At 39.6% G+C, this 13,365-nt stretch overlaps 7 protein-coding genes across 7 annotated transcripts; 3 read left to right on the plus strand and 4 right to left on the minus strand.

Annotated features, from left to right (window-relative positions):
- Positions 1-105: 105 nt before the first annotated feature.
- Positions 106-1,383, minus strand: ABD1 (mRNA (guanine-N7)-methyltransferase; the record flags this gene model as incomplete). The annotated part of the gene is made up of 1 exon (XM_018132808.1): positions 106-1,383. One exon carries the CDS (start codon positions 1,381-1,383, stop codon positions 106-108), a length of 1,278 nt encoding a protein of 425 aa, XP_017988297.1.
- A 190-nt stretch (positions 1,384-1,573) lies between these two features.
- Positions 1,574-4,138, plus strand: PRP5 (DEAD-box RNA helicase PRP5; the record flags this gene model as incomplete). Its single annotated transcript, XM_018132809.1, has 1 exon — positions 1,574-4,138. The coding sequence occupies one exon, from the start codon at positions 1,574-1,576 to the stop codon at positions 4,136-4,138; it is 2,565 nt and encodes an 854-aa protein (XP_017988298.1).
- A 761-nt stretch (positions 4,139-4,899) lies between these two features.
- AW171_hschr53247 (uncharacterized protein) lies at positions 4,900-6,876 on the minus strand (the record flags this gene model as incomplete). The annotated part of the gene is made up of 1 exon (XM_018132810.1): positions 4,900-6,876. The coding sequence occupies one exon, from the start codon at positions 6,874-6,876 to the stop codon at positions 4,900-4,902; it is 1,977 nt and encodes a 658-aa protein (XP_017988299.1).
- Positions 6,877-7,479: 603 nt separating this feature from the next.
- On the plus strand, positions 7,480-7,908 carry MLC1 (Mlc1p; the record flags this gene model as incomplete). Its single annotated transcript, XM_018132811.1, has 1 exon — positions 7,480-7,908. The coding sequence occupies one exon, from the start codon at positions 7,480-7,482 to the stop codon at positions 7,906-7,908; it is 429 nt and encodes a 142-aa protein (XP_017988300.1).
- A 77-nt stretch (positions 7,909-7,985) lies between these two features.
- Positions 7,986-9,524, minus strand: ERT1 (Ert1p; the record flags this gene model as incomplete). Its single annotated transcript, XM_018132812.1, has 1 exon — positions 7,986-9,524. The coding sequence occupies one exon, from the start codon at positions 9,522-9,524 to the stop codon at positions 7,986-7,988; it is 1,539 nt and encodes a 512-aa protein (XP_017988301.1).
- A 538-nt stretch (positions 9,525-10,062) lies between these two features.
- ARC1 (Arc1p) lies at positions 10,063-11,190 on the plus strand (the record flags this gene model as incomplete). Its single annotated transcript, XM_018132813.1, has 1 exon — positions 10,063-11,190. One exon carries the CDS (start codon positions 10,063-10,065, stop codon positions 11,188-11,190), a length of 1,128 nt encoding a protein of 375 aa, XP_017988302.1.
- A 465-nt stretch (positions 11,191-11,655) lies between these two features.
- AW171_hschr53251 (HER028Cp) lies at positions 11,656-13,092 on the minus strand (the record flags this gene model as incomplete). The annotated part of the gene is made up of 1 exon (XM_018132814.1): positions 11,656-13,092. The coding sequence occupies one exon, from the start codon at positions 13,090-13,092 to the stop codon at positions 11,656-11,658; it is 1,437 nt and encodes a 478-aa protein (XP_017988303.1).
- Between the last annotated feature and the right edge of the window lie 273 nt (positions 13,093-13,365).

The following is a 13,365-nucleotide window of genomic DNA, read 5'->3' on the forward strand; positions in this document are numbered from 1 at the left end:
AAGTAAGTAATAGATGAATCATAAATATACCGAATACCGAGGACAGAGAAGCGGGAAATATAAATGGAAGATTATCCAGCCAATCTAAACGAAATAAGATACATTTTATGGCTTTTCAACGTGCTCTTTCACTTTACGAAATGCGAAGACTGTATAGAAGTAAGCAGCAGCTTCTTTCTCTTCACCCTCAACCCCATACTTTCCATCTGAGCGTTGTAAACCCTCCCTTAGTTTTGGCGAGAACCTCTTCATCCATGTAGGTATTTCCTCTACAAAAAACTCATTAAAAGGCTTTTGCATTTCTAATTCCATTCCATATTCATCACAAAGGTTCCGCAGTGTTTCGAATGGTATCACGTACTCAGGAACATTGTCAATCGCATCCTCTAACCAATAAGTGTACATATTACCATAAGGAGATTCAAATTCACAATCGTTCATCTTGTATGCATTGTTCGGAAAGCTAACCTTATAAATAGAGTTTCCCCAGGATGGTTTCTCCACATCGGGTGGGAACTTATTTAACTTGTACCGAATAAATTCAGCATCAGGTATTGTACCGAAAAAGAAACCATCTATCTTTAATGATTTGGCCACATTCAATATAGCCCTTCTAGCCTTCTCTTCTGTTTCAAAAGCATAATGAAGACAAAATTGTGTAGATACTACATCACACGGAAACCTACATTCTGGAAAGGATTGAACTGCAACCCCAAGAGACTCTCCGAAACAGTCTCCGGTAATCAAAATAACCTGGTAGTCTAAATCCTTCATGTTCCGGTAACGCCTCTGAGCCTCGCGAATGGACTCATTCGAAATATCAATACCAATAAACTGCGAAATACCACATGAACCATACTTTCGAAGATCTCCACCTTTCCCGCATCCTAATTCCAAAACTACATTTCCCGGCCTAGTATATTTATCAATAAGCATATACTTTATAGCATTATTGAAATTGCGCAACTTGATAATTGGAGAAAAATTCCGATTATATCGTTTAGCATGAAAAGTACGCTCATTATAATGTTCTCTGACAATCTGATCAACATTTACTACTTTATTAGCCGTCATTTCGATTTCGTGAAGCTTCAACTGTTCTTCCCTAATTCTATTAAATTGCTGTTTCTTCCTTTTCTCTTCAATATCATAATTACGATGTCTACGTTTATGTAATTTGTAGACTGGTTTTTCTGAAACTGCATCTGAATTGGAAGCATCTGAAGGATCTAAAGGCTTTTCATCTTTTGGTGTATCACTTGGTTGGTCTTCTTCCAATGGAGTAGGCGTGCCATTTTTAAATTTATTTGTTTCAAATCCTCCGTATTGTCTATCATACTGCTCCTGTGACATCCACACAGGCTTTTCGGGTCTTAGAGCCATGAATGATATGTTTATTTTATTGATTATAGTTCATCTAGTTTGTTGTAAGCCTGTAAAATTATATGCATGATATTTTTCTTCTGTTTTATAAAACTACATTTGACATTTATGTACAAATCAGTACTGAGAGAAACAGGTGTAGAAGAGATAAGAATACCAATTAGAAGGTTTCCTGCGTTAATTTCACATTATGGAAACTATACCGGCTGGTCCTAATGATGTTAAAAAAGAACGGCTCGCTAAATGGAAACAGAAGAAGCAAGAACGGGATCGTTTATTGCGGAATAACAATGGCACTACGTCAAAAACACAACAAGACATGCAATTGAATAATAGCGATGCCAGCAATGCTAATAAAATGGCTGAAAGGCGGAAAAAATTAGAACTTTGGAGACAAAAGAAGATGCAGCAAGATTCTTTGAAAAGTAAGCAAGATGTCATTGGCAGTGGACTATTAAAGACATCACGAAAGTCAAAAGTACTAAATGTGAAGGGAACGGAGGAACAGCAACAGGGTCTATCTAGAAGAATTAATAAGGTTCTGCGCAAAAAAATAGGTAAAGTAAAGTCAGTTTTTGAAGAAAGTGATGATGAAGTGGAGGCACCAAAACTAAAGTTATTCAAGCCAGGTACTGAAGAGAACACGGATCCATCTCCTGTAGCTGAGGAGGAGGATACATTAGATGTTTACATGAGAGGCTTAAAAGCGGATTCATCGAAAAATGCTCTATCGGCCACCGATATATTTGAACAAGAGCCCGATGAACACTTGTCGTTTGACGCTAACCGTACTGAAAGTATGTCAGAAAGCGAATATATGAGATTAGCTAAAATGAAGGCAAAGAAACAGTTGAGGATGGTACAGTACAGTGAGGAAGAATTGGAACCTTTTGTTAAAAATTTATACCAAGAACCTGACGAGATTCGGTCGATGTCGGAAGAGGAGGTTGCAGACTTACGGCTGGCGCTAGACAATACGACGGTCAAGGGTGTTGGATGCCCCAGGCCTATAATGAAATGGTCTCATCTTGGATTATCTAGTGATATAATGTATCAGTTAGAAAGAGAGCTCCACTTTTCCGTTCCTACTCCAATTCAAGCACAGGCAATTCCAGCAATAATGTCTGGGAAGGATGTAATTGGAATATCGAAAACTGGGTCTGGGAAGACAGTATCGTTTTTGCTTCCACTTCTAAGACAGATTAAGGTCCAGAGACCTTTGAGCCCCGACGAAACTGGTCCTATAGGGTTGCTCCTTGCACCTACTAGAGAGCTGGCAATGCAAATTCATGAGGAGGTCGTCAAATTTACGGCTAAAACCCCAGGTTTGAGATCTATTTGCTGCACAGGGGGCTCTGAATTAAAAAAGCAAATCTCCGACATAAAGCGTGGTATGGAAATAGTAGTTGCTACACCAGGAAGGTTTATTGATCTCCTTAGCTTAAATGGAGGCAAATTGGTGAATCCAAGACGCATTGTATTTGTTGTTATGGATGAAGCCGACAGGCTTTTCGACCTTGGATTTGAGCCTCAGATTAACCAAATAATGAAATGCATTAGACCAGACAAGCAATGTGTCTTATTCAGTGCCACATTTCCAGCAAAGTTAAAGAGCTTTGCTTCAAAGATACTAACTAAACCTGTTTATATTACCATCAATTCAAAGTCTTTGATAAATGGAAACATTAAGCAAAAAGTAGAGATCTTTGGTAATGAAGAAGACAAATTTAAATCATTGTTACATTGGCTAGCGGAGGTAGAGGATCAACACCCGCAATCTGAAAACAAAACTATTGTATTTGTTTCGAGCCAACAGATTTGTGACATTTTGTATAATAGGTTAGAGGCATTTAGAAGTCCAATTTTTGCGATACACGCTGGAAAGCCATCTAATGAGCGAGCATGGAACCTGCAGAGTTTTAAAGAAACTAAGAATGGTATTCTACTTTGCACTGAAGTGTTATCTAGGGGCCTTAATGTGCCTGAAGTGTCGCTTGTAATCCTGTACAATGCAGCTAAGTCATTTGCACAGTATGTGCATACTACTGGCAGAACCGCACGAGGTAACAATACCGGCACAGCTCTCACGATGTTGATGAATACCGAGTTAGCTGGAGCTTATATTTTGATGAAATCTATGAGAGACGAGGAATTGGCAGAACACCATATCGCAACAGTCTCGAAACTGCGACAGATGAGTGACGAGTTTAATGAAGGGCTAAAAACGGGCAAATATAGAATAATTAAAGGCTTTGGTGGTAAAGGTCTTGACCATTTGGATAAAGTAAATGAAGAGAAGTATAAAGAACAAAATAAAGAGCTCGGAATTGAGGCTACTCGCATTGCAGAGCACAAAACGCCGATTCCCGAAACAGTAGAAGATATTCATGGTATCACGATCCCAAGGCTAGAATACACTGTAGAGAAAAGTACTAATCCGGATACATCTTCTACTTATTTTGCATATGTGCAAATTAATGATCTTCCGCAATTGGTAAGATGGGAAGCTACTAAATACACAACATTATCGTCAATCAAACATGAAACAGGCTGTAGCATAACTAATAAGGGCAGATTCTATCCAAACGGCCAAGGGCCGCAAAGTACAGAAGACGAGCCTAAACTTTACCTGCTAGTGGAGTCTACTAGTGATAAGGACATTTCATTGGCAATTGAGTTACTTGAAGCAAAAGTTAAGGAAGGTGTACGAAAATCAAATATGCAGGAAATTAGGTCAACTAAATACACTATATAAAACGAACGAAACAATAATTAAGCATTATTCTATATAGGTGCTTCAAGATGCACTCTGAGGGGCGTTTTGCCTATATTTTCTTTGAAGTAGGCACTATGCGACTTAGTACGCTCTTTTTCTTTAGTGTCTTTTTCCTTAGTGTATCTATGGCCTAAATTACCTCTACCGCATTTTTCTGGATCCTTACGTGTTCTTTCCTCTGGGGCCTTCTTTGTAACCTCCTTTCGTGGTCCTTGGCGCTTGTTGGGAACAACTTCTGATAAACTATGTACTTTAGTTGTTAGCTGTTTGCTTTTCGTTCTTCGCTTACCAGACGACGCCGGGCTATCAGGTTTCTTTTTAGAAAAACGCAAAATCACCGGTTTACTTGGAGGTGGCACTGGTTTACTAGCGTTTAAACCCATTCTATTCTTAGTTATATCGTTATGGTATTATATCTATCAAGTGCTGTATTTGTAGGCGGTTTAATTATAGGTTTGAAAGAGAGTACTAGTCGTTGAACACAAATTAATATATATCAACAAAATGCTGGCGCAACAGAAACGTCGCAGGATTTTTTTTAACACAAATATCGTACATGGAAAATAGGATATATTTGAGATATATCTTCATGAGAAACTCGAAATGCTATATAACAGGATTAGCTTTATTATTATACAAGTATCGTAAGTTTGTACCGCGTCTTAGTACAGCTCATTTGGAAGTCAGAGTTCCATAAAATGTTCTATTTACAAAATGGTCCTTTTGATAATGGTGGGCAATTAAATGTTAACCCGAATATACCTGAATTCAGGCACAGTAAACTGAGCCGATTGTATTTTTTTTGTATTTTTGGCCAGATATGGAAGAACCTCAGGAATAAATTCGGTAATTCCATTAGTGTAGCGAACGTACTGTTCATTATCTCGACAATACTTGCGAAAAACCGTTGCAACAGAATAGTAAAAAACTACCATCTCTTCCAGTCTTTCATCGGAGATAACTAAATTTGCGTCAGACGATGTCGAATTGGTGGTAAGGATATCATCATCAAATGCACCAGAAGCATTGGCAGCTTCCAAAGCAGGATTGTAGTTATCAATTTTAACAGATTCCTTGGCTAAATCGGTTTTCAAAATGCGAAAACAACTCAAAGTGGCATCACGCAACGCAGCCCAGTCGGCATTGGCAATATATGAATACTTGCTTTTGTCAGTCTTTTTTAGTAAAGCGATCCACCTTCCATAGATCTCTTCAGTTGAGGCATTGATAGAACCTAAAGCTTTCAACAATATCCTATATGTAACAATAGTCTTGGTTACACCATAATGATCATACGACTCTTCGATCGAGGTAATTATTTGACGGTCTTTCCAAACAGCACATTTAGTTAAAATAACGTTCAAGAATGTCTCATCAATTGGTCTAATCTTGCTATAACTATCAATGATCTTTCTCAAGTGGTTAGCACCTTTTATTTTCTCCTCCATATGGTGCTCAAAGAAAATAGTGAAAAGTTCCGAGTTCAAGGAACAGCAAACACCTGCAGATATTGAGTCCCCATAATAAAGAAGTGCCTTAATCCATAAATCATAAACAGCTTTGAAATCCTTCCTTTCATTCCAGGTTCTGTTAATTAGTTTCTTGACGGCGGAAACTGGAACGTTTATCTTATAAGGTACATCGCCTGCTGTAGACCGTTCAAAAAAAGTCGTGGCAATCATTAAGTCTTTGCAGTCGCCTATAAAAGCTACGTGTACTCCAGTGAGAATTGATCTACTAACACCTTGCTTGCTGTTTTCACATAGTTCCTGGAACACCTCTAATGCTTTAGCATTTTCGCCTGCTTCTAGAGCGGCCCTTATGAACCCAAGAGCAAGAAGATGGGACAGAGCACCCTTTTTTGGTATACGTGCGCGGTCGTAAAGAGAGCAGATCTGTTCAAATGTATGACCGTAGTTCTGTAGTAATGGCAATACACTCCCCAACGATGTCGCGCTCATAAAAGGTGTAGAAAGGGAATCAACTCCCGAATTGATCGCAGCTAGCCAAGTATCATAGGCTTCGCGTTCTAAAAGCAACTCTTTAAAACTCTGCAATAGATGGAAAGCACCATGATCAGAAACTTCGACCTTCTGTGAAAGGATATCCTGTTTCACAGATCTCAATGATTCACATAGAAAAGTAGTCATCTCAGAATAAAACGAATTCGCATCATAATCAGGTTTCGCATTTAAACGTATAAGTTTGTCACGGTTCACACGTAATCCAGTATGTAGCATAGAAACAAACCTTCCAACCTGTAAGGCATCCAGCCCCGAGACTGCGGAAAGCTCTTTATACAGAGTTACCGCCTTGGTAATAGAATCCCAGAAAAGCGAAGCTCTAACTGGAGTGAGATCTCCTGAGAACCGTCTGTTGTTTGAATCGAACGTGTTATTAACGTATTCATTAAAGGCATTTCTCTTGTGTTTCCAAGGGGAGTTTTGGCCTGAATTAAATTTTTTGTCATTTAGTTTTACGTTTTTATGAATTCCCAATACTTGGCCAGCATTTAGCTCCTGTTTTTCACATATATTTCCACTCCCTTGCTTTGATCCAGCCAGAGTTCCCTCCAGAGGTGGTGCCGGGTCCGGCGACGTTGGTCTTTCGCGCGTAACAGTACTGTTAAACTTGAACGAGTTTCTTTTTGAGGCAGATGCCAAATGATTTGGAACCCTGGACTTCAGGACCTGAGTATGCTGAACTAGTCTGAACATATTTTCACAAAGCTTTATCAGATCTAAACTTCTATAACTATTCCTAATGAAACTTCAATCTTTACTGCAGGGTTAGTATAAATATTCTCGGAGGTAACAATATCCAAAGAACCACGTTAATAATAATAACGCTCCGAAATCATATAAGGCAACTATTATTCTTTGCAAGGATAAGCTCTCAAATCTAAAGCAGACCGATGAGGAAAAAAAAGCAACTAAGTAGCGTTTCGTAACTAATTCAAAATCAAAAAAGCAAGTAACTGTGACTTATGGAATGCGCTATTGTAATTATCAAGGATCTAATCTTTGAAGATGTATACTTACTTACTTTTGATAAGCTTGGCGGTTCAATTCTGCGTTTAAATCTATTAGAACTAAGTGCTGTAATAGTGAAAATTTGTAATATGATTAATGCTAAAGTTGCTCACGATGTATTTTCGTATATATTGATCTCATGTAAAGAAATTTGGTGATGTCATTTTACACGTCTGATACGGAAGATCCAAAGTAAACAGTAATTGTTTATGTTAACGCCACCGCGATATATATATATATATATATATGTATATACAAGGAAGTGCTCAATAAATCATCAAAAATAAGATGTCAAGAATCAGCAAGGATATTTTTACGCTGTTTGATAAACAAGCTAAGGGTTCTATCTCGAAGCCTCAATTGGGCGATTACCTGCGGGCAATAGGATACAATCCAACAAATGGTTTTGTTCAGGAAATAAGTCAAAAACTCCCAGATCAATTGAGTCTAGATGATATTGCTACCGTGGAGAAGACTCACGAAAAAGAACTAAACGCTTCAATGGAGGGTCGTTTGGAGGACTTCGTAAAAGCTTTTCAAGTATTTGACAAGGAAAACACAGGAAAAGTTACAGTGGGCGACATTCGTTATATGCTAACTGGTTTAGGCGAAAGATTGACTGATGAAGAAGTTGATGAGTTGATGAAAGGTGTTGAAGTCGACGCTGATGGTGGTGTGGACTACAAGAAGTTCATTGAAGATGTATTAAGACAGTAAAGGAGCGCAATTTCAATATCTATAACACTAAATAGTAGCATGTATAGACATCTGGAAGTAAAGGAATAGTATGGCGTTTATTCATCGAATGTAGAACTACGTTGGGTGTCATCGGGAAGGGGTAGAATTGGAAGGAAATGTCCAACGATCATCATTGGCATGCCGAAAACATCCCTTTTCCATGTCCACATACAACAGCAGTCAGTCGTTTTATTTTTGATAGGAGATAGTAACCTGCATGATATTGTCTTCTCGGAACCCTTGAATTCCTTGTATGCCACTTCGCTGAATGTTTTGAAGTATTCGCGCACGCTTTCATCGTCCATGAGTTCGACGACAAACGTCATCTTGCTCAGTAGCTCCTCACGAGTCCATCCAGTTAAAAGGGTAAACTCGTCATTAAGGTACGATATCTGTCCATTACGTCTCCACACGCATGTCGGCGTGCCGATTTGTGATATAAATCGATCATACTCCAGTAGTGTGCGCTGGTAGCTCTGCTCCATGAAAATCATGTCCTCTTCTGTCAAATCAATGGCGGATGCGATGAAAATAGGTCTGAATTCTGCAATCGATCTGCACATATCTAGAAGATCCCGGCGCTTGAACCGACTATGTAGGTATTTCAGAAGCGAATGGAACCCTGAGGTATATGAAAATGGTTCTGTGATTAGGGTGTAAATTTCCATCGGAGTACTGTACCTAAGAGAATGCGGCCATTCTGAATGAGCATGTGTCTGATGCTCGTCAGGGCTTCTGCTTTCAAGTGAAAAACTAAGGTAACCGTTGCCTGTTGGTGAATATGGCGATGCCTTTATTTCAGGTAGCGTATATTCAGTAGAAAGAAAATGCTGATTCACAGTCTTGTCACACTTGTTCTTCCGCTGTATACCTGCACATGCTTGACGGCGCCTGAAATGTCGAGAACAGTCTGTTAGCTCCTCAGGTACAAGGGGGTAGTGCACCGTATACAAATCAACATTAGAATTCAGAATCTCCTCGGTGTGGGGTCCAAGTAAATTATGAAACGGACTCCTGAAACCCTGCGGACCACTTAAAGCAGACCTGACCTGTTGCTGGGACTGTTGCTGGTTAAGACATGCGCCTTGGGTACTGGACACGGTGTCAGATGATGGAGTAGGGGAATCTGTTCCATTATACAACACACTTACCGGGACCTTTCCCAATAGTGTATCCTGGTTAATAATGTCTGACAATGTTGAATACTCTAAATCTGCTGCATTAGACAAAAACTTTGTCTTGTGCACTATTCTTCCCTGGTCTTGAAACTGGTGTTCGTGATGCCGTGACTGTATTCCCTCTGGCAGCACCACAGGTGATACCGAAGTCCCAGTAGATGCCGATTTCTCCAGATCTATAGAATCTTCTACATCTCCTTCATTCTCATACACTTTCAGCGATGCCGGCAGCTGGTCTTCTGGAACGTCGGCTAGATATTTACGTCGCTTCCGAGGAGCATCCACGCAACTCATTACCAAACCTTTTTTAATACATCTTGAACATGGCCTAGTACGCTCGCAGGTCACATGTGACCTTGAGCAGTTTATGCAAGCTATGTTGGTTTTCTTTCGCCTTTTAATCGTATCAACGGCCATCGTTAAGATTGTATACACTAATCACTGGGATAGGATACTAAGGAAACGTAAACGCTCTTATGTTCATGCACGAGGAACCCTTAGCTATTAACCCTTGTAAACTGTTCAATAGCTTTCTATTAAAGATTACTGGACCTGCTTATAATAATATGAGTCTATGGATTACCCCGGATGTTATATTTTTCCTAGTTTCCTAATGTATATTATCACAAGGCGATGAGCAATGCCACTATAAAAAAATATAGTATAAACGACAAATATTGCGTGGTGCCTCTAATTGGAAGGCTAAGCTTTAGAACTGCTTATCATTACAAGTGCAGGGATACCCTTAATATAACTTTCAATGAACTTTGGAGTATCTTTTCGGAAATCCATACACCCTATGGCAGCAAAGTTTCGCTTACCTTTAATGAAACAGAGGTTCTCATTATTAAAACCGTTTTCCAAAAAATTTCACTACTCAAATATATATTTTAGCTCGTTCTCACAAAATCGCTACTTGCATACAATTGAAGCGCTAAATCCCAATAACCATAATATGACTGATCTTATCGCTAAGTTTGAATCATTAGCGATCACTCCTTCTACTCCAAATAAAGAGCAATTGGCTTACGAAACACAATGGAGCACTGTTTTAAAAACTGGGAAGGTGCCTGATAAGTTAGATGAATTGAATTTGATGTTAAGAGATAATTTATTTGTTACTGCAACCCCAGAACCTGTCCGTACTGATGTAGAATTGTTTGAAGCTGTTCTTCCAGTGTTGAAAGGAATTTCCGCATCGTCCAAAGATGTAAAAGGTAACTACGCGAAGTACAGGCATATTTATAGATGGGCAGACTACTTGCAAAAGTTACTACAATTACCTGAAAATGAGAGGGTTTATGTTCCTTATGAGATGGATTTGCCTCGTGAGGTGATTGAGAAGAAGAAGAAGGAAGCTTCGACGACCTGCGATGGTAAAGATAAAGTCCAGCCCGCTTCAGCCGCCGGTGCTGCGGGTGAGAAGAGCGCCAAGCAACCAAGAGGTAAACCAGATGAAGCCACACTAGCTAAATTGAGGGAAGAGGCTAAGGCCAAGAAGGCAGCCAAGAAAGCAGCAGCTGCTAATCAACCAACCCAACAAGCTGAAGCCGCCGCAAAGCTTGTCCCTAGTTTAGTTGACTTCCGTGTTGGTTTTATTCAAAAAGCCATCAAGCACCCAGATGCAGACTCATTGTATGTGTCAACTATTGATGTTGGTGAAGCAGAAGGGCCAAGAACAGTTTGTTCTGGCTTGGTAAAGCACTATCCATTGGAGGCGATGCAAGAGCGTTATGTTGTGTTAGTTTGCAATTTGAAGCCTGTTAACATGAGAGGTATCAAATCTACTGCCATGGTTCTCTGTGGTTCTGCTGGAGATAAAGTTGAGTTTGTCTCTCCACCTGCTGGTAGCAAGCCTGGTGACAAAGTTTTCTTTGAAGGATTTGGAAATGATGAGCCTGCTAAACAATTGAATCCAAAAAAGAAGATCTGGGAGCAGTTGCAACCTCACTTTACTACTAATGACAAATGTGAAGTTATATTCAAAGATGATGAGGATAAGGAAAAGACTATCAGATTATTGACCAATGCTAAAGGTGAATCATTTAAGGTTGACACCGTTGTAAATGCTGAAGTCCGTTAATTAGACATTAACTAAAAAAGGTTATCCTATGTAGCTAATCGCGTCACATTAGTGGACAAATTGTCAACACGGCTATTTTTACAGGCGTATATTTTCTAGACATGCTCGATATACTTTAAAGGGATCTCCACTACTGCAATTGCATTGGATTTCTTTTGTTTCAACCCGAGTGAAATACACGATTTTAAAAGATGTACTTAATAATAGAATAACATACTTCTGTATATCTCTCCTTTAACCGAGTTTTTAATTCCTTTTGTTTCCTATAGTAAGCAAATCGACGTCTAGCAGGGTCTAATCCAAATTCTCGACCGGCGTGGACGGCAGTCGAATCCCGATCACACAACCGCAGGAAATAGAGAGCATACACTAAAGTGCGGAGACCTTTTTCAAATATACTACGATATATATCAGTCGTATTCTCTATGTGAAACTAACTAAATATATGTGTGTACTGTAATTATATTAATTTGAGAGTTCCATTCCCCATATTTCTTCATAGTTGTGCTTATTCATAGTCTCTGGTACAAATGTCCAAATGAAGGCTGCTAAACCAATTGATAGGATTCCAAAGACAGAGAACATGTAACCACCAATTGCTTGGTAAGCAGCGGGGAATGCAACACCGACGCCAAAGGTCGCTAACCAATTGACAATTAATCCAAATGACTGTGCGACTACTGCAGATTTTGAGGATGATAATTCTTGGATGATGAGCAGGGGTATTGGCCCCATACCGATAGCAAAACTGCATATGTACGACAAAGTAGACATTGTGAGTATAAGGCCGTTGTGTGTAATACTGCCTGCAGTAATAAACACAGAGCAAATGGCCATAGCGATACAAGACACTAAGAGTAGTGGGCGCCTACCATGCTTCTCTATCAACCCAGCTGCCAAAAGAGTAACAAACAAATTTAGAAAGGATACGGCGAGATTAACATGCACTGAATATTTTGGTAAAGCAGTTCCAATGAGTTTAGTGCCATAGAAAATTATGACACTGATGCCGCAAAGTTGTTGTCCAATTAGTATTGCAGCTACAACCATGCGCTCACGCGAATACCTAGAAGAAGTGAGGTACTCAAACATAGAGGCATCCTTCTGATCCAAGTTGGACTCCCTACCCACTGATTTTTTCCAGGAGTCTGTCTCCTGGAGCGCGTTCCTGTAGCTGCAGTTGCGAAGCCGTTCTAGAACAATAATAGCAGAATCCTGATCTCCCTTTGAGGCAAGCCACCTTGGGGATTCATCTACTAACAACAAGAGTCCTGCACTAGCAACACCAATAACCACGGCCGAAAGCAATATCCACCGCCATTGGAGACTATTCGCCCAGAGAAGAGCCAATCCTTGTGTTAAAAGGATACCGGTGTTAATTAAAATCTGGTTAAACGTACCTAAAGAACCTCTTAAGGAACGTGGCGCAACTTCATTCACATATAATGCGGCAATTATTACTCCACTCCCGCACCCTAAACCGGCAAGCATACGCCCAAAAACCAAAGCTGCGTAAGAGTTGCTGCAAAACATGAATAGCGATCCAAGTGTTGTGAAAACACAATTCAGCAAAGAAATCCCTCTTCTTCCTAGTCTATCAGCAAGAATTCCACTATAAAGAGCCCCGCCTAAGCCACCAATAATAAACAGGGACGTCACTAACCCAAATTGCGAATCACTGAGTTCAATGCATTGTTTCCAACCGTTTCTGCCTAGCCAAGTATCACCATAGGAAGGATCTAAAGGCATTCTACACATGATTGCATTTTGAGGTGCATTTAGGGCGGCAAGGTGGTAACCGAATTGAAGAGAACCAAGGCATGCAACTATTGAAGTTGCTAATAAGGAATTGGTATACTCTCCCTTCGCACCACTACCTACTAAAGAAGATTCTTCGCTCATCTATCGTTGTTAAAGTTAAGTTGAACTTAATATTCTTCAATCATACGTAAGTAATTCACAAGTGGTATTGCTCAAATCTTACTTAAATACTTTCTCTTGTTAAACAAAATAAGAAATAGTTAATTTTATAAATAGTGACTAAATATGATAAATTAGGGTCTCTTTCTACACATGGCGAATATAACGGTATTATCATCCACTCCTTCATCAGACTGTGACTTTCCATCCGTACATTATATTTCCATCCGTACATGCTGGTCTTTTGTAATTTTT

This window comes from Eremothecium sinecaudum, chromosome V (assembly GCF_001548555.1).
Source record: "Eremothecium sinecaudum strain ATCC 58844 chromosome V, complete sequence".
Classification (NCBI taxonomy): Eukaryota; Fungi; Ascomycota; class Saccharomycetes; order Saccharomycetales; family Saccharomycetaceae; genus Eremothecium; species Eremothecium sinecaudum.